Below are 19,703 nucleotides of genomic sequence, written 5' to 3'. Positions count from 1 at the left end.
TCGGATAATGCAAACAATACGCAAATGTCAGAGGAAATCTTTTATCAATTCTTGAAATAGTACATCTGCAGCACGCATAAGATACGAGATCTGATAAAGAGAAGAGCCCGCCCATCAGTCGACGGACAGCTGCTTGGGCAACAGATTCACGTGCCATTTAAGCCGTAATTCAACGTATTGGCACATGCTGTTGGCCCGTGGCCGTTAACAGTCGATCGCAAATATAATAAAAACAAGCCAAACGATGCTTTATTGCCGGCCGAGACCCACAGACGACAAATTGTTGCTGTTGTTGTTGCTTTTTAATGTGTTTATCTGTACTGCATTTCGCAAAGAAAAAAACTGAAAAGAAAAGCAATAAGCTCGCTCGTAATGCTCCCGGTTCTAGACTGACGTCGTCGTCGTATGCCCGCTTCGTGCACAGCCGCCGATCGGCACCGATCGTCACCGATCGTGCTCGCCATATAACGGCGCTTCAGCGTACTCCGAGTCGCCAGTCGCAACAAATCCACTAATTGTGACCCATTCGCGAGCTCGTGTTCGTTCTCAAGACCCGCGATCCGTCAAATTGAACTAGTTTTACGTTTATTAGTTCTACCCCTCTTCATGGACAACTAGAACTTGCCCGCAACAGTGATATTAATAATATATATATAGCGTGTAGATATATACAAAATCCCAGCATCGACTCAATCGTATCCATAAGATGTATTCGGTTCTATTCATACTCCTCGCCGTATCTCTGGGCGCCTGGTCGGCCACAGTGCAACCGCCGCCCTTGATCCAAACTCTGAGCTCAGCTGGCGGCGGAGGCATTGGGCCCGAGTTCAAGCTCACCGAGAACCAGGACGACATCTCGGAAGGTAAAACATTCATTTATCTGTATTATGCGCAACTTAGAGCATAAGTAGAATCGCGTCTTGGCACGTGGACAGGCGAGCAAATGTCGCATTCGAGCGTTTTATTGCTACGTGTTAGTTCAACTCAATCAGTTCCATTTCAATTATGCAATAGAAAAAAAAAGAAAATTTTATTTAAATAAATGTAGTACAAAAAAAATAGATGGATGGATATTTATAATATATAACTATTTAAATTTTACAAATGCTAAAAGTTAAAGTTTTCAAAAAAGTTCAAATTACGCATTAATTTAAGAAATTTTTTAGTAAAATATATTTAGATATATACCCTTAATCATACATATATATTTGTGCGAGGTCAAATTTTTTTTGTGTTTTTTGAACTTTTATTGTTTTTTTTTAACAAAAAAGTCAACAATCAATCTGAGATTTACTTTTATTTAATATTCTCATTAGGCATTTATCTTCAACTTAAGTAATTAAGATGCCAAGCCATTATGATTCGAAGTTAAATGCCTTGTTTAAATTGCGGCTTGAGAATTATTTAATAATATGTCAAAAATACTCTTCTTAGCACATTTATACAAGAAAAAATTAAGTTTAAATACCCTACAGACAAGTATGCTAAATGAGATTTTTAAAATAAGAAATCAGAAAATATTTTTCATTTTGAAAAAAAAACTTAATTTTCTTGTACTTTCTTAATATAGTAGTTCGATATGCTTTTATATTTTTTATATATTTCTACTTTATTGTTGTACAGAAGTATTTTGAATTAGCATTAAAAATTAAGCTAATAAGTTCCGTAACAAATGCAATAATCAAATCAAAAAATTAGACTATCAAAACAGCGTAAAACTCAAAACAAACTAAAAAAAATACATATATATATATATAAACAACTATATTAGATATGCTATATAAATAATTAACCGTATATAATATGTATTTATAACAAATATCGACTAATATTTACACACGTTTTATTATTCGTGGAACAAATAAACTGAGTCAAATGCAGAACTCAAATAATTTTCAATTTACTCAGCTGATCTGCCGAAACGCAATTCATATTTGGATATTTGGATAAACAAGCTAAAAGTCACTCGAAGTCAGCTTCACTTAAAAATTAAAACAATATCAAAAGACATCAGAGTTGTTTAAAAGCATAAACGAAATAATTCTCACATTTTTTTCACATTCACATGGTTAGTTCTTTAAGTTGGTTACAAAAGAATCTGCGCTTCAATTGAGGACAACAATTTTTAATTAAGATATAAAGAGATTGAGCCGCATGCTAACCAAATGGCAAACTTTTCACAATCAAATTTGACAAACAACAATTAATTAGAACCCTTTAACGGTTCGTCGCAGGTGCTACATTCGTGGGGCTGTCAACGTCGTCTTCCGGCAATAATTGTGATAATTAAACAAGCAACAGCCAGAAGCCACAATTATCCACATCGATTTCATTGACAATTCAAATTAACAGTCCGTCAACGCAACTTAACTGTAACGTGCGTCAATGTGTTGAGGTGAGGCGGGGTGTGTGTGTGGGCGTAGTGGAAAGGGGAAGAAGTGAGGCAGGGGGGATGAGTGCTGTTTAAACAAACGCCAAATGCATACCTAAGATGATGCTGTCAATAAAATAGCAAGTGGTCGGGGGAAGAACCAGACGCATGCATGCCCTATAAGAACATATAATTAGGAATAAATGTAAAAAGTGTTAGACTAGCAGATGCTCTGGAAATATATATAAGTTCTACAATTAAAGAAAAGAAAATTCAAATTATATAGTCGATGACAAATATATATAACCTATAAAATTTAATTTTGACTTTACTCTAGAATTCCTTCCATAAAACTAATGAAATAAAAGAATATAAATTTATTTCCAAATATCTCAAAGTATTTTATACATACCCTTTCTATATACATATGCTAGGTATCAGAAATTAGCATTACTATTATCTTTATATACATACATCTTCCGCCGTTAAATGTCAAATAGCTGAATCCATATATAGAGAGAAAAGTACTGATGTCTATTAAATGAATTATTTAAACACTTGAAAATGTAAAATCCTAGTTAATTGAAGCTTTGTGAGTGCAGTAAGTAAACCCCAGTTCTAGAAATAGAATTGCTCGTTGGCATAACCAATGGACAGCAGATCGGAATGGCGGGGGGCTTACAGAATCGCTGAAACGTTTCTAATAGGTATTATGTGCTCAACGAGCGACTTCCAGATATTTGCGTTGTCTTTATGGCAAAATAAATCTAAATAATTAGTCACTGCGGCTGAGTCTAGATATGATCGGTAGATCGAGCGAGTGTCAAGTGGGTTTCACCAGTAATAATTAGAAAAATCGACAACGAGCTGCGATCGTGCCTAACTCATTTCCAATTTCCTATTATAGATGCACAATTCTGGCGGCAAGTAGGCCTAAAGCAACTGGGCAAAGCTATTGAGCAGGCGAAGCGGGCCAAGGAGAGCTTATATCAGCACAAGGCCAAGAACATTATCATCTTTATTGGCGATGGCATGGGCCTGTCCACGATCAGTGCCGGTCGCATCTACAAGGGCCAGTATCTAAAGCATGGCCATGGCGAGGAGGAAATGCTGTCCTTTGACGAGTTCCCCTACACTGGCTTAGCCAAGGTAAGGAAACTAACTAGCTACGTCAATCACTAGTCAGTCAACTTACAATGAGAAAAATAAATCAGTAAATCAGTTGGTAAGCCAAATATTGATCATTCAGGCGAATAATAGGCCAATCTATAAGCCGATCAATCAGTCCGCAAGTCGAAAGGTTTACAAATAGTTAATTCAAACAAATGGCCAATCAGCAAGTTAGGCAATCAATCATATTTGCAATCAGTCATTTGGTTAACTAGTAGGAGAGCCAATTAACTAGATTCATTCAGCTAACAAGTCTCAAATTCATTTAACAGTTCAATCCAATTCTTTCTTTAAACAACCCCTTAATCAATCAATCAATCATCCAATTAATTAGTTTATAAATCAGTCAGTACATCTAGAAATCAAAACCAGTCCAGCCATCACTCTTTCAGCTTGTCAATCAATAGGCTATACAATCAGTCGATTCATTTAATCAGTCAATCAAATACTTTCATCCTTATATTCGTAAATTTATCACTTATTCGATCGGGCCATCGATTAACAGCAGTTCAATCTTTTAATATTGTGACCCATCAGTCATATACGAACGAAATCAATTAATTTTCTCTTCGACAGACCTACAATGTGGACAAGCAGGTGCCGGACTCGGCGGGCACAGCCACAGCTATATTCACAGGCGTGAAGACCGACTATGGCGCCATTGGCATGGACTCAACGCGTTCAAAGACGAACGCCAGCCAGGGACGACTCGAGTCCATCATGGATTGGGCGCAGCGCGAGGGCAAACGCACCGGCGTCGTGACTACCACACGCATTACGCATGCCACACCTGCGGCCACCTATGCAAAGATCTATCATCGAGACTGGGAATGCGATACGGAGGTGCCGACGGATTCAGTTGGCATACACACGGACATTGCGCGTCAGCTGGTGGAAAATGCGCCCGGTAACAAGCTGAATGTGGTGTTAGGCGGAGGCCTATCGCCAATGGGCGCCTACAATCAGTCGGAGGTGAAAACCGTCAATTTCGAGGGCGGCACCGAGGACATTTGCAAGCGCAGCGATAATCGCAATCTGGCCACCGAGTGGCTGCAGCGACATGCCAATGACAGCGCCGATGCGGAGCTGGTCTACACGCGGGAGCAGCTGCTCAAGGTGGATGTGAAAGAGGTGGACCATCTGATGGGCCTGTTCCGCAATAACCACATCACCTACTCCATTGCACCCGAGCAGGGCGAACCCTCGCTGCAGGACATGACCGAGACTGCGATCGGTGTACTGGAACGTGGCGATAAGTCAAAGGGCTATGTGCTCCTGGTCGAGGGCGGACGCATTGACCAAGGTCATCACCAGAATTATGCACGTGCTGCCTTGCATGAGGTCTACGAACTGGATCTGGCCGTGCAGGCGGCGTTGAAGATGACCGATTCCGACGAGACGCTTATCATAGTAACTGCGGATCATTCCCATGCGGTCACATTCAATGGCTATCCGGAGCGGGGCGCTGATATATTGGGCGCTGCCAACTTGCACAAGCCCAAGGATCCCATGGTATATGAGACCATAACTTATGCCAATGGACCCGGCTACTTTGATCATTTGGCCAATGAAACAAAGCCCGCTAACAGCTCCAATGTGTGGATGCCGTTTAAGCTATTCACCAAGGAGCAAATCGAATCGCCCACCTATCGTCACATGGCCACGCTGGCACTGAAGGATGAGACGCATGGCGGCGAGGATGTGATTGTCTTCGCTAGCGGCCCAGGCGCCAGTCTGGTGCGCGGTGTCTTCGAGCAGAACTATTTGGCTTATGTGATGAGCTATGCCGGTTGCATGGGCCCAGCCAAGAGTTTCGATGAATCGTGCAAGCGCCATCTGTCGCCTGTTGGCGACAACAATGGAGTCAGTAGTTTTGCTGCTCTGAGACTCAGTATTGTTCTTCTGCTTGGAACTTGGCTGATCATGCTGATGCTGTAATCCTTATTGGCACACAAGCACATGTGTCTGTGTGTTTTGTTGTACTATATAGAATTTACGGGTTTGTAGTTAACTTGATTAATATGTTAGTAAAATAATAAAAACCAAATTGTTACAATTTAAACAAGTGATCGACTCGAAGTTACTCTTCCACTTAAAGTGCTATCCAGATCTTACAAGCTTATAGATTGATAAAGAACACTCCGTAAGTAATAGACGAACGCACCTATTTTAAGTATATTAAATTATTTTACTATGGTTCACAATGACACTCGCGTTTAATATCGCTTTTCTTCTCGTTTAAACATATCTCTGAAGGCTTTTTGGGGTATGCGTTTAAGTTAGGACAACCAAATAAGAAAGAAACAATTTGAAACGTTCAACAGGTTCTTATCCAGCTTTAACAGCTTTGCTGGCAGCAGCAGCAGCTGGCGCTTTGGTTGCTTGGGCTTCGGTATCCAGTTTCTTTATACGATGCACATCGACGCATTGCCTGAACTGGTTGACTTCCTCAATACACTTAAGCGTTTCGCCGGGATGTGCACGATAGCAGGCGAGTAGCTGGCTCTTGATGTCTCCGCATGGTGGTGTCTTGTGCGCCGATGCTGTGCTCACAAAACGCTTGTGCACACCCTCGACGGCGTTCGCATACTCAGACTCCATAATGGTGTTGGTCTTCTTCAAGTTCTCTTCCAGCTTGGTCATACGCTGTTTCCACAGCTCATCGTTCTTGACTAGCTCTTGGTTCATCTGGCGCTGCACATCAGCTGCGCTGATCGTGTGTCCACCGCCCTGCACATAGATGGGCGTTGGGTTCTGGTAGACAACTGCTGGGGGTGCCGGGGCTGCCTCTTTGACGGCCGCTTTCTTGGGGGTTTCCTGTGGTTTGGGTACCGGCTTTGGCACCTCTGCAACGGCAACATTTTCACGCGCTGAAAATCGCAAGATATTTTGTTAGTGTACATATTTAATTTATATATAAATAAATGATCATTTGACATATTGTTGCATAACACTTGGCCGTAGTAAGTTTTTAAGCTTGGCAGCGCAATTGCAATTGTTTGTCAGAATTTGTACTCTACCCTGTTGTGATATACCCTGCTTCAGGCGTTTCACCACATCGTCGGATATATCGAGGACGCCGGCAGGAGTTGGATTTTCCATTGAAACGGAACGTGGATCACGCGATTGCTTTGCGCCCATGTTATAGCTGTTGTTGTTTGTCGCTGTGAGGTAGCCTGTTTAATGGCGAAAATGTCGCAAATGTTATTTTTTGTTTATATTGGTGGTAATCACCAATTTTATCAACTTTATGGCAATTTTTATAAAATAATACCTTTTCGTTTGCAAAGTTGTGTTGGGCTACTAAAGATGGACAATAGAGAGCGATGTGTGGTAATTGAGATGAGCGATATGCGCTCTTGCATATCTAGAGATAAGCGATATTCACGAATGAGTTGAGTCACGTAATGAGTTGAGCATATATAAGTTTGAATGTATTATAATATTATTATGATTATTAAATAATGTTTGAATTAAACAAAGTATATATTTTTCATTATACTTACGTTTAATTCCTTTCATGGCAATTCAATGTATCGCTTACAAACGCAGTCCATGCGACCCACTATTGCTACTAATTAAGTGTGACCATGAGCAATAATAAAATATGGGCTTTGAGCTTCAACATTGGCGGGAAAATTTAAAAGTACATTTACAGTTAGATATAAAATTAGTAAAGTTAAGTTTTTGCTCATCAACTTAAAAAGGAAACCCCAGTTTATTTGTTTTCAAAATCATAGATTTTATTCATTTTTGCGTTTTTCTTATGTTTTTCTTGTCGACAATTAATTACATACAATTACGAGTAAATGACGTTCGCTTTCTTCGTGTATCTAATATTGTTGCAATTTGTTAATTTAATGGATTACTTATTAATTATTTATTCATTTACCCTTTTCTCTTCTAGTTTGACTTTAACATTGCTTTCGCAATGTGATTTAGTATTATTTATTTTTCGATTTCATTGTTTTTCTTTTTTATGAGTTCTTTGTTCAAATGTGTTTAAAATTCTATTGAACTTTGTGAATGGCTGAGTGGGTGTTTGTGTGTACGTGTGTGTGTGCAAATGAGTGTGAGTCTGAGTTGTGTATGTGTTTTGGCTAATGAAATACTAGATATGCGTGCATGTATCAGAGTTCATTTGATATATGTACCTAATTTCTTTAGCTGCTTTCTCTTAAAATTTGCTTTCTGCTTGAAAATTCTATTTTATTGAAATTTTCAATATAATTCGAATTATTCGTAATAATAATAATATACATCAATAATATTTATGGAAATTTGTTGTTGCTATTTTAGTTGTTTTTAGTTTTCGCGTAGTTATTTATTGTTCATATATTTGTTTATGTGAATTTGAATTGGTTTTCTGATTTACGACTTCATCTTTTACCAATTTTTGTTTAATTTTATTATTGTTATGAACTTTTTGTTGGTTATTTTGTATCTCATATCACTGTTGGTGGTTTGTTAATGTTCATATATCGCATATACATACATAGTGTTCTTCAATGTTTTAATTATGTTAGATCAAAAATTCTAATCTCAATATACATATACATTCAATTTTACAAAATTTTCCAAATTTGTCGATATTTTTTCTTTTTTTTCCTTTTTTTTGTATATTTTATAATTTGTTACGTGTTCTATATATTATATATATTTGTATTTTTCTTACGGCGTATGGACTTGTCATACATTTAGCGTTAAGTATATAGTTTTGTTCTCCTCTTTCATTCATAGTTGTATTATTATGTTTAGTTAGTTGTGTTTGATAAGTCGCTATTTAGAAGGAAAATCACACAATGTTATTTTGTTTTTCTTGTTTTCTTTTTTTTTTATTCGAATAAATTTCTTATGTACATTCAGTTAATTTGCATTTGCATTTGCGAACTAGTTTAATGGTTCAGCAGTGGTTCATACACTATTTAACGGACTCTATTCCCACTTCGTTTTCCTTTCCGGCTTACACACTATCATCGAACCGTTTGCGTTTCCACTTTACACACTATCTAACGGGCTGTTCCATTTCCGTTTTCTATGGAAAATGATATTGTTATTTATATTTTTAGTTGTTTTCTTGTCGATTTTCTCTTTTGGTCAAGTTACAAGGCGTGCGTTTGTGGGAGTCGACTCAAACTAAAAGTCGCCTCGGCCGAAGCCGACGAATTTCGCAGTTTCCGAACCAATTCAAAGAAATTAAAGTTAACGGAAAAGAAAAGAACACAAATAAAACAATTTGTAAGAAATATCACGTAATGCATGTTTTTTTATTTAACTTTCGTATTTCTGTTTTAATACGTTTACTCGCTCGCCTTTAAAACGTTTATGTTCGTAAGTTGAATAATTTGAATCATGATTACCTTACGTTTTTTTGTAGTTTTACATCAATTTAATTTGAGTTTTATGTTATTTTTTTTTTAAATGTGTTTCATAAGATAAACTTTTGTTTGTTTGCTTGTGTTTTGCACGTTCTTGTTTCTTATTTCTTGCTTCTACATTCATTATTTATATTCTTGACTTGCAAAGAATTCGAATTACATTATATTTATTTACTTAATTGGTTTTTTATATGTTTTATGTATAGCAATTTTGTTTTTATTTGTTGTAGTTTCTTTTGTTTTTAATGGTTTGGTATTACTTATAAACAAATTTCATATTATAGCTACAATTTATTAGCTAGCGTTATAATTTTAATGCGCAGCTGACGCCCCTTAACGACTTTACAAACTAATTGAAAATATATAATATAATGCATAGTACATTGTCATGTACTGCGTGTGTGTGTGGGGTTGTGTGTGTGTGTGTATATGTGTATATATAATTAATTTATGTATTAAGTTATTAGTTACAATTGTTTTTGTTTTTCTTTAGTTATATCGTTGAGAAATACGCAGAAACAGAGCTCGCAAATTATATTGAACACATATCTATAAAGTTGAAAACTAAAGTAAATCAGGCGAAACAATTTAAGTTTTTTTTACAAATTCCTTTTTGCTTAACATCAATTAATTACAAATTAGAAAGTTGCTTAAAGCTAAAAGGGGTTGGATTGCAAAGAATTTAATTACCTTTCTTTTTTTTGCTGGTTTTTTCTTTTCAAAATGTTTTCATAATGAATTCTATACTTAAATTTAAATATGTAGTTGTTGTTGGTGCACGAAATGTCTGCTTAAATTTGTTTTATGAATTAATAATTAATATATATATATATATATATATATATTGTTATGCTAGGTATCTAGACTAAAAGTTAGGGACACTGGCGCATATTGTGTCCTTTGTTTTTTCCTTTACACTCAAAGCTTACAACTTATATTCAAAATATGTTTTGTTTTTCTCTTCTTTTTGTTTTTAATATTTAAATATTAATTTATATATATATATATATATGCCCTTTCATTTAATATAAATCTTTAATGCCCTTTGTTCAGTTGAGTTGGTTGATAAGTTTCTCATTTGTTGCTGTTGTTGTTGTTGCTACTACTGTTGTTGCTGTCGTTTCTTGCACAGAGCACAAATTAAACAAAATGCAAATAGTTTGTTATCCTGTTCTATGTTAAGCAGTGTAAATGCAAAACACACACAGAAGCAGCTAGAGAGCGGATGTGACTATGTGTGAGTGCAGGAGTAAGAGTAGGTGTGGGTGTTCGCGTCGGTGTCAGTGTTGGTCGGTATATGTGTGTGTATTAGTTTTTGAGTTCTTATTGTTTTCTTGCTTTTATCTCTGTTTTGAGCTGTTGTTCTCCTGTTCTTTATCTTCGTTTTTAACTGGCGTCATATTCAATATCATCATCCTGTCTAGCTCTTTTTCTCTCTATGATTTAACAGTTCACAATTTGCTGTTTGTGAATAACGGTACTTTTCAGTAGCAACCGTTTATTGCATTAACTGTAGTGCATACTTTCGCTTTTTTGCCGCCGACTTGCAATTGTTTATCAACTAAAATTATAAGTTAAACTTAGTATATGTTAATCATAAGCATTGCTTGATGATTCATCATCATCAGCATCATCATCATCATTATCAGAAGCATCAAAGCAAAACGCAAATATTTAAGAAAGCAAAAAATAATTATATAAAAAAAAACATAAAAATATACAAAAGGAAAGCGCAGCTGTTTGCTTCTCGTTGCCTGTTTGTGTGTGTGTAGGTTGTGTAGTTGGGTGTGTGTGTGTTACTGCAACATGTTGTCAGCGACCAGGTCACTGAATGAACTATACATATAACATGTTATGTATGCATACATCAATCAATTATATATTTATATATATATACACACATATGTATATATATATATATATATATATATATATATATATATATATATATATATATATATATATACATATGTATATATATATATAAAGACCGCAATATACTAAATATGTTATTGTATGTGTGTGTGGCTGCATCTGCTGTCCGTAGGGGTGTGTGGGTAGGTTTGCTGTGTGTTTTTGTTTCGCATCCTCGCACAAGATTTTAAACAATAAAATATTATTTAGCATTTCGTACATCACCCACAACACCGCCAGCTTGAAGGCCGCCGCCTTGACGCATCCGTATCGATGGACGTCGCTCGGGTGTATCATATGGTTGTCGCGAGGAATTGGTGGCCGCCATCGAATCATCCATATTGAGTCCGCCATTGCCAATTAACTGGCCACCAGCCCCTCCATTGCCACCGGCTCCGCCGCCACCTCCGAGCATGGCAAGCGTTTGTCCAGCACCCGAACTGCTGCCCAGCATCTGTTGTGTGCTGCCGCTGGCTGTGACCATTGCTGTGTTAACCTTGTGCTGTTGCTGCTGCTGCTGTTGATGAGATGCAGCAGCGGCGACAGCTGCCGCTGCAGCAGCAGCATCCTGGCCCTGACCCTGGCCGTCGACGCCATCCTGCGCCTGTTGTATGGCTTGTGGATTCCGCGGCCCGCCAAACTTGAGCAAATTCCAGTCGAAGACGTAGTCATATGTGAAGCCCAAACGATGGAATAGATTGCGAAACAGTTTACGCAAGTGGCAGTAGTCGGGACGCTGCTCAAAGTGCATCTGTCGGCAAAAGTTTAGATAATTTACAAACTCGCTGGGGAAGCCTTTACAGAGCACAACAATTGATGTGGATAGTTTCTTTTCGGAAATGCGCTCGTATTTCTGTCGCTTATTTGCAGCCTTCAAGCCCTGCCAGGGCAAGGCGCCCAAATTAAAGTACATGAGCACATAGCCAAGCGATTCGAGATCATCGCGTCGCGACTGCTCAATGCCCAGATGTGTGTTGATCGAGGCGTAGCGTGCAGTGCCCGTCAGATTCTTATTTTCCCGATATCCTATGTGCTTCAAGGAGCGTGCATCGCGAAACTTTTTGGCCAAACCAAAGTCAATTATGTACACCAGATTGCCCTTCTTGCCGAGACCCATGAGGAAATTGTCGGGCTTGATGTCGCGATGTATGAAATCGCGCGAGTGTATATAGTCAATGCGCGATATCATCTGATCCGCCAACAGCAGCACAGTTTTCAATGAGAAGCGTCGCGAACAGAAGTTAAATAGATCCTCCAGCGATGGGCCAAGCAACTCCATTACCATCACATTATAATCACCCTCGCTGCCGCACCAAATTATTCGCGGTATGCCAATCCCACCTTGCATCGTCTTATAAAACTTTGATTCGATGTGCAGCTGTGGATGTTTAGTGCGTATGCATTCCAATTTGATGGCCACCTCCTCGCCCGTGTTGATGGTTGTGCCCAAATAGATGTCGCCGAACGAGCCGGAGCCAATTTTGCGGCCCAAGCGATATTTGTTCCCAACGCGCAGTTCCATGTTTATCTGTGTTTATTGTGTGTCTGTGTGCGTGAAATATATACGTATATATAAATATATATTATATATGTGTGGCGTCGCCTGCATAAAAGAAAAGGAATTTAATACATACATAATTACATTCAATTGAAATTTAGAATGAGTCATATTTAAATAATATTGAATGTATAAAAACCTTTCGGAGTCCTTTTCGTCTGTTTCCGCTTTAGATACGTTCGCTGCTGCCTCTTCTTCTTATCTCTTTTATTTGATCTCTTGTATTTAGTTCATGCGTATTCAAGGCGTGCGCTCAGGCGTTTCGTTGGCTTTTGGTGCCAGTCGCGGGCGCTGCGGCTGCTGCAATCACATAAAGTTCTTATTAGCTCTTGCTCATTGCTCGCATGGGCAGTTAACGGTAAATGCCAAAGACGCGCACACATACGCATATGTATATATAAATATTATTTTACAAGACATACTTTTAAAATTTATACATTCACAAAACATATTTTTATTTAAAATGTTTTTCCATTTAAATTTCCTTTTTTGTTACTTTAAAATATTTTACAAGCTGTGTTGTTATCGATAACTTTCTGACAGATATCGATTACGCGGTGCAGCTGTAAGTCTCATGAACGAAGAGAAAAAAAACACAAAAAGGGAACAACAAAGTGATGATAGGTTGCGACGTGCGATGTGTCAATTAGATAAGACCGCAAAACGAAACTGAACGTCGCTCAGCAACAACGAGAAGAAACAGAAGAACAACAACAATTGAAAGACAGATACTTGTAAATGCAAAACGCTGCAGTTTGCAGCAAAAGCAAAACTTTGTCGTGCATAACAGTAAAGCCAAAAGCCAAGACTGTTCAGCATTTTGTTACACTAAATAAAAAGCAATATCTACACAGATTTGTTTACCAAATAAATAAAGCAAAAAAAAAATGGTTTATATCACACCGGAATCTTTGAGCAAAAATAACTTTTTTAAACGTTTGCTCACAGTACGTAGTTAGGCTAGTTACAATCTAAACAGATCGATAGCAACGCTGTTATGTGTTATCGGTGTCGAGATTTCTGCGGCGCCAATTCAGCGTGAATTCTAATCTAAAAATAACAAAAACAGCGCATCAACATGACGACATTAACATTCAACGATGAATCAGCGCAAAAATGCATGGCGGGTTTAAAAAAAATACAAAAAAAAATAACCCAAAGAAAAAACCCTAACAATAACCTGCTGCCAGCCGCAGCGACAATAAAGACAAGCATGTTTCTAAGTGTGTATGCGTGTGAGTGCGTGCGTGTATGCGTGTGTGTAGGTAAACAATTAGAGATGAACAGTAGAAAAAAAGCAGCAAACAGACAAAAAAAATGCCATTTAAATGACACTTTCAGTGGTGAAAAGCACAGCACACACATACAAATATTAAAAATGGAGTCGCGCCCCAGCAAACAGACAAATCTCAAGCAGTTGGGCAGCAAATGGCGCACAGCAACAGTGGAACTGACATTTTCTGTAGCTCGCTACCAAAATAAATGACAAAATTATGTTTGCTTGGTGCTGTTAGTTTTGCTTTCTTCAAATAGAAGACAATTATTATTATGATGCCTATTATAATATAGCTGGTGCCTTGCTTGCTTTGCTTTGACTTGCAGTTATCTACATTTTCTTAGCATTTGCTGCGCTTTCTTTTGATGTCCAACACGTACCTACAACAACAAAAATCCATCTGTACATATGCATATGTGAGTGTATATGTATATCTGTTTGTGTGAGTTTGTGACCTATGAAGCTGGGCCAGTTCTAACCTCAAAACTGGTCAAGCTTTTAAAGGTACAACTACACACATATATCTATGCACATAAGCTGCTTGTAATTGTTGTTTGCTTTCTTTGCCTGCGCTGATTTATTAGCACTCCGCTCATGTCGTTTCGTTTACCGAAAAAAAAGTAACGTTTACCGTTCGTTTTTGTTGCCTTTTCAAATGCACGTTCTAGTTTTGTTGCTGCCATGATTTGACAGGTGCGCAAGTGAGACAGTCGCAGGCTCACACTCGCTCTCTGTCTCTCTTACTCTCTTAAAGTATATATATGTGTGGGTGTTTGTTGTATGCGTGCGTATGAGAGCAACAGCTGATCATGGTGGGAGTGCAGCGGGACGGCTTCTTTTTGTTGTTCCTGTTCTTGCTGTTAGTTCCGGCAGCAGTACCACACAAATGAATATACAATATTTGTATGTATTTATATGTATATGTCGAATATGTTAATTTGATGGGGCCTCTTTACAATTGCAAAGCAGTGAACGGCACGTTGCGTTGGCGGGCGCCAAAAAAGACTTCCGCAAAACACAAGCGCCGTCGTCATAAGGCAACAGAGAGATGTGGAAGCAGCCGCAAATACAAACAGTTGTTTCAACAGAGCGATAAGAGTCAATAGCAATACAACAACAACAATGAAATGCACAGCTAATAAAACAATCTATGCCATTAATTTTGGAGTCAACGTCAACGTTAACAGCGGTGGTGACGTCGACGTCGACTCCGCTGTTGCAGTCAACGGCCTCGCTGTCGAGGACGAGGCGACCTAACGTTAAACAGCATACGTCGATTTGTTTTTGTTTTTTTTTTCTCTTACTTTTTTCAACCCAAACTATTATAACGGCAAACTGTCTGGCTATAGTCTGTCTGTGAGAAAAAAAGGGATGGGAAGTTTTTATGCCTACCTTGGCGGATCTGGGAGTCACAGTGTGGCCAGGCTGCTCCGCTGCTGCTGCTGCTGCTGCTGCTTGCACTTGACGCTTGCTTCAATTTCCAGCTGAAAATGCACTGCGTTTAATTGGATTTCAATTTCACAAGAACAACAACTACGACAACAACAACACTGGATACGACGACGTCGACGACGTCATGATAAGTGGAAACAAGGCAGCAAAATCATTTCAACTTTCTTTGTTTTTGTTTTTGAGAGCACACACACACACATGCACTCACATTTACGCAATATCGAAAACAATTCGTTTTATACATTTCTTAACAGCTTAAGCCAGGGCCATTTTGGCCATTTGGCAATTTTTTCTTTTTCTTTTGCTTTTGGAATTAAGTATTGTTTAATGATTTTCCTTTTCTGTTTTTTCTTATTTCCCAGCCGCGCTTTGTTTGAACGAACGTGGTCGCACGTCTGGCAATTTAGACACTAGCAGCGCATTCGATTTGAGCAATTTGTTTGCATTTACAACAACAAGAACCGCCAAAAATATCACAAATATGTTTTAAAATATTGTTAAAACTGCGCTGAGGCAAAAAACTACAACGGAGACGACGACGGCGACATACGAAAAAATACAAGCGAGTCGTTTGCCCTGGCACTCATACACACACATATATATGCATATATGTATGTATATATACACGCACGCACGTATGCATGCTGCTGTAGAGTTGTCTCTCTTACACTGTTGTTGGCTTTACAGCGAGTACGTTGCTAGCCTGACTGTTTCAACGTTTTCACACCAACACATACATGTCGGCAAGACGTATACGTACACGATAACGAAGCACACATAAAGCAAGACGAAAAAAGTTGCCACCACTACGGGCACTGTGGCCGAAGCAGTCTCTCTGGCTTTTTGTTACGCACAATTTTCACCATTTGGCACGCGCACGTTGCATATTTATATAAAACCAGCACCAACTTACTTTTTGCGCTTCTATTTATTGTATTTCTTTGCAATTTTACATAAATAATTTAATTTCTTTTATAAATTATTTGCTAGAATTAATCTTGGGAACACAACAACACCAACAACAGGCCCAACCAAAAGTTCCATTTGAGAACCATTTAAATAGTTGCGGAGCTATCGGTTCGTGGGTGGTGAACTAAACGGTGAACCATTTTGTTTACACGATATTGATAAAGTCGTGTTTTTATATACGTATATAATTTGATATGTTATTTTAAAAAATATATTTGCATATATAATACAAAATAATAATGGCAATAATAGAATAATATACAATATGTTGCTTTAACAGCCTTTATGTTGTTTAGAAGCATTAGGAGAACATACGTTTCTAGTTAACGCAAAAATAACAGAGAACAAGTAAAATTGGTTAAACCAATTTAAACATCTTTAAAAACGTTTGTTAAATATATATATACATATATTATGTTTTAAAATAATTATATTGCGTTGAAATCTTAAATATTTTTATTGTTTTGGTCGCACGAAATGACGTCCCTGGTCAATAGATTGTGGCGGTTCGCCGATACATACAACACTGGCACATTGACTTTCCTACAGTTCGCAGCAATCAACTTTTGTATGCTTTTATTAGCCAAGACATGAACCAATTCTAAATTATGAAATTATCATTTTGTTTTAGGATTCAATTTATTTGATATATATATATGTACATACTTCCATGGGTATGTGTATACACACTGAGATACATATGCACATAAATACTTGCAGCCTTATATATTGTGTGCAAAAGAAAGAAAGAAACAAAATAAATATAGGGATAAAATATTAATAGCTTATTTATTTCAAATTTAAAACTCAAATGAAACATCTTTAAATATGTATAAAAAATTGGTTTATTATAATTCGTTTATATTTAAGTATTTAATTGAATTCAAGTCACGCCTCTTCCGATTGGCTGAAAGTGAAAACAAAGCAAGACAACGGGTCATTTGACATAATAACAACAACAGCAAGTGGTTACGATCTACGCTAAATTACACACACACACTCACATACATTCACACAGGCACACACACTTACAAAATTACATGTATACACCCACACACACACTAGGGGCAATTAACGATCTGGCGAATGGCAGGCCGACTTTGAGCCGATGGTCAAACGAACGAACAAAACACGAACGCTCATCAGGTGTGAAACAATAAAACAAAATGCCGGCGCAACGAACGATTTTTGTTGATGTTCGTTTTGTCTTTGCTTGCAAATGAGCTGAGTGCCAGAGCGAGATGGTTGCTTGTATTGTCGGACGCTTCACTTTGCTAAATATTTCCGCAACACATGTCGTACGGCTGGCAAGTGAGAGAGAGAGAGCGAGAAGGACAGAGAGGGGAAGAGGGAGAGAGGGTCATTTTCTAACATTGGCGCTGCGAACGTCATCGTCTGCTCCGACGAACGCGCCATTTGGTTTCGTTTAGTCGCAGAGCAGAGGCTGAAGCGCTGCTGGCGGCGGCTTAGATCAAATAATTTGATTTCATGGCAAGTCGCAAAAATTGTCAAGCGGTCGTCGCATCCGCTGCTGCTGCTGCTGTTGCTGCCGTTGCTGTTGCTGCATTTTTCCGCGACCTTTCGGCGCTGCTCCAGTTTGATTGCAAAAACAACAGCAACACGAAGAAGAAGAAGCAGCAGTAAAAAAAAAAATAATTTTCATTTTGCCTTTTGGCTTTTCTATAAAAAAAATATTTTTTAATTAATTCGATTTTTTATTTATTTTCTGTTTTTTAATACATTTTTTGCATACATTTTTGCAGGCGCTCGTTTTGTTTATCAACAAAGGCGGCGCGCTTTGAAGTCCGTCGGCGAGAAAATTGCTTTGGCAGGGGATCGGGGGCGTGGCAGAGCATAGGGGAACTTGTTAGATGCTGCCATTAAATTGCTAGACGCGATTCAATTTCCCGCAGTGGGGAGAAGTGTGTGAAGGGGTAGAGGGAAGGGTGGCGTGAGGGGGTGGCGGTGTTCGAATGCTGAAGTGGGGGGACTGCTGCGAGTATTATTTCCATTTTGATGCCTTTTATGACACTTCAGTTTTGTTTATATTTTTTGTTATTTGTTATTTTCTGGCTACCCTGTAGCTATTGGCAGTGTGCTCGTTGGGTTTATATGTTCAAGGAGCGTGCGAACTGACTAACTATAGAACCTCCAGTGAAACTTGAAATATATATTCGAGCTTGTCATGCACTTCTGAAAGGTAAATATTTTCCTTTACCCTAATAATAATAAAGATCGATTTTGAAACTTAATTTTCTGGGCATAGCTCTAACACTACAGAGCTTAGAGCTACCAAAGTTGGTATGTAGATTCATCTATTGTTATAGCTTCAGTTTATCAGTTTCTTTTTCTGGGAAATCAATAGGAATAACTATTTAGAATCTAGAAAAAGCTATAGATAGAACTTTAATCTCTCAAGATCTGTCTGCAATATTTAATACATATCGGCCCTTGGGCAAGGGCAGAGAGCTAATTGCACTGCTGCAAGCTGCCTATAGGGTATGTCGTGGTCTGGCAAAGCCCCTGCAGCCACCGTTATATGTTTTCATTTTGTTTTTTATCGCATAAAACGCTCATCTGGCAGACGTCTTGGATCGCTTTGGCTGCTCTTCGATCGTATCTAGTAGGTATTTATGATTTCGTTTATGCATTTTCGTGTTTTATTGTTTAAATTTTTGGTCATTTCGGCGCTCTTCTTCTCCAAGTTTTTGTTTTTTTTTTATTTGTTTCGCCGGCGGCGTTTGAGTAGAAAAAAGTTAATTGAGTTGTAAAAATTATAAAGTTGTAAAAAACCCAACAAGCCTGAGCAGGCTGAAGATGAAGAAATGTCGGGTAAAAGTCACATCCAGTTGAAACCACCTAAAACAGGAGTGTGACAAGGAGAGAGAGGGAGCGAGCGAGAGGCAATACTAAATAAAAGCCCAACATAAAGGCGCATCGATTCTTTTTATGGCCATGAAATGAATAGCATCTAGTTTCGACAGAGTTATTCTTCACGTTTAAGATTTGTGATTTTTACGATGTCGTATTCTATGGTCGCGTTTTCAACTATGTCGAGCTCAAATATAGATGTAGGCATAAGAACAGATAAACGTGGCTTATAATCTCTTGGCCCAAAGCTATTATTCCAGCCAATGTAGATAAAATGGCAAAGACGTTGACCAAAGCAAGCCGTAGGTCTTTCAAATCATATTGATTATCTCCGAGTATATCTATAAATAGATAAAGTAGTTGGTGGCATGAATACATAACTAGCCTGAAGCCTAGTTCCCTCTTCTTTAACTTCAGCTTAAGCAAATTTTGTATTGGATTTGATTCGTCTCTTCTTAAAATACATTTGAAGTCCGAAGAGGGAAAATTATTTGTTTTTGATAGATTTAATATTTACTTTAGTTCCATTTATAGCTCAAATATATCTGAGTCTTTGGTTCTTGACTCTTGTTCAAGGAGTCTTAATTAATTTGATTCGCTTCAATTTTGCTTCAACTTTGTGGCAACTCACCAGACTCAGTTTGAGGTTTAACACAGTCTTAGCTGAGAGTGCTAAGAGTGATTGAGTTACTGATTGACAGACTGTTGACCAGTTATGCTCCTTCACGAACTGAAAGAGTATAT

At 38.1% G+C, this 19,703-nt stretch overlaps 3 protein-coding genes across 8 annotated transcripts; 1 reads left to right on the top strand and 2 right to left on the bottom strand.

The window, feature by feature from the left end:
- The first annotated feature begins 474 nt into the window (after window positions 1–474).
- Window positions 475–5,579, top strand: LOC111597853 (alkaline phosphatase 4). Its single transcript, XM_023312764.2, has 3 exons — window positions 475–863; window positions 3,279–3,520; window positions 4,118–5,579. Exons 1-3 carry the CDS (start codon window positions 707–709, stop codon window positions 5,477–5,479), a joined length of 1,761 nt encoding a protein of 586 aa, XP_023168532.2. The 5' UTR covers window positions 475–706; the 3' UTR covers window positions 5,480–5,579.
- A 145-nt stretch (window positions 5,580–5,724) lies between these two features.
- Window positions 5,725–6,897, bottom strand: LOC111597854. The gene is made up of 3 exons (XM_023312766.2): window positions 6,816–6,897; window positions 6,562–6,717; window positions 5,725–6,411 (listed from the first exon to the last, which is right to left on the bottom strand). Exons 2-3 carry the CDS (start codon window positions 6,680–6,682, stop codon window positions 5,870–5,872), a joined length of 663 nt encoding a protein of 220 aa, XP_023168534.1. The 5' UTR covers window positions 6,683–6,717; window positions 6,816–6,897; the 3' UTR covers window positions 5,725–5,869.
- A 3,202-nt stretch (window positions 6,898–10,099) lies between these two features.
- On the bottom strand, window positions 10,100–16,169 carry LOC111597837 (discs overgrown protein kinase). 6 transcript variants are annotated; one of them, XM_023312732.2, is made up of 5 exons: window positions 15,328–15,681; window positions 15,060–15,151; window positions 12,531–12,691; window positions 11,054–12,436; window positions 10,100–10,480 (listed from the first exon to the last, which is right to left on the bottom strand). In XM_023312732.2, exons 4-5 carry the CDS (start codon window positions 12,353–12,355, stop codon window positions 10,418–10,420), a joined length of 1,365 nt encoding a protein of 454 aa, XP_023168500.1. In that variant the 5' UTR covers window positions 12,356–12,436; window positions 12,531–12,691; window positions 15,060–15,151; window positions 15,328–15,681; the 3' UTR covers window positions 10,100–10,417. The 6 variants fall into 6 exon arrangements, with proteins under 6 accessions (XP_023168500.1, XP_023168503.1, XP_023168505.1 ...); XM_023312735.2 differs by having other exon boundaries at window positions 12,531–12,688; XM_023312737.2 differs by lacking the exons at window positions 15,060–15,151; window positions 15,328–15,681 and adding an exon at window positions 16,033–16,169.
- Window positions 16,170–19,703: the final 3,534 nt, after the last annotated feature.

Source organism: Drosophila hydei, unplaced genomic scaffold (genome assembly GCF_003285905.1).
Source record: "Drosophila hydei strain 15085-1641.00,03,60 unplaced genomic scaffold, DhydRS2 tig00008119-arrow-pilon, whole genome shotgun sequence".
Lineage (NCBI taxonomy): Eukaryota > Metazoa > Arthropoda > Insecta > Diptera > Drosophilidae > Drosophila > Drosophila hydei.
The sequence above is the reverse complement of the archived record's forward strand: the minus strand, read 5'-3'. Positions and strand labels throughout refer to the sequence as shown.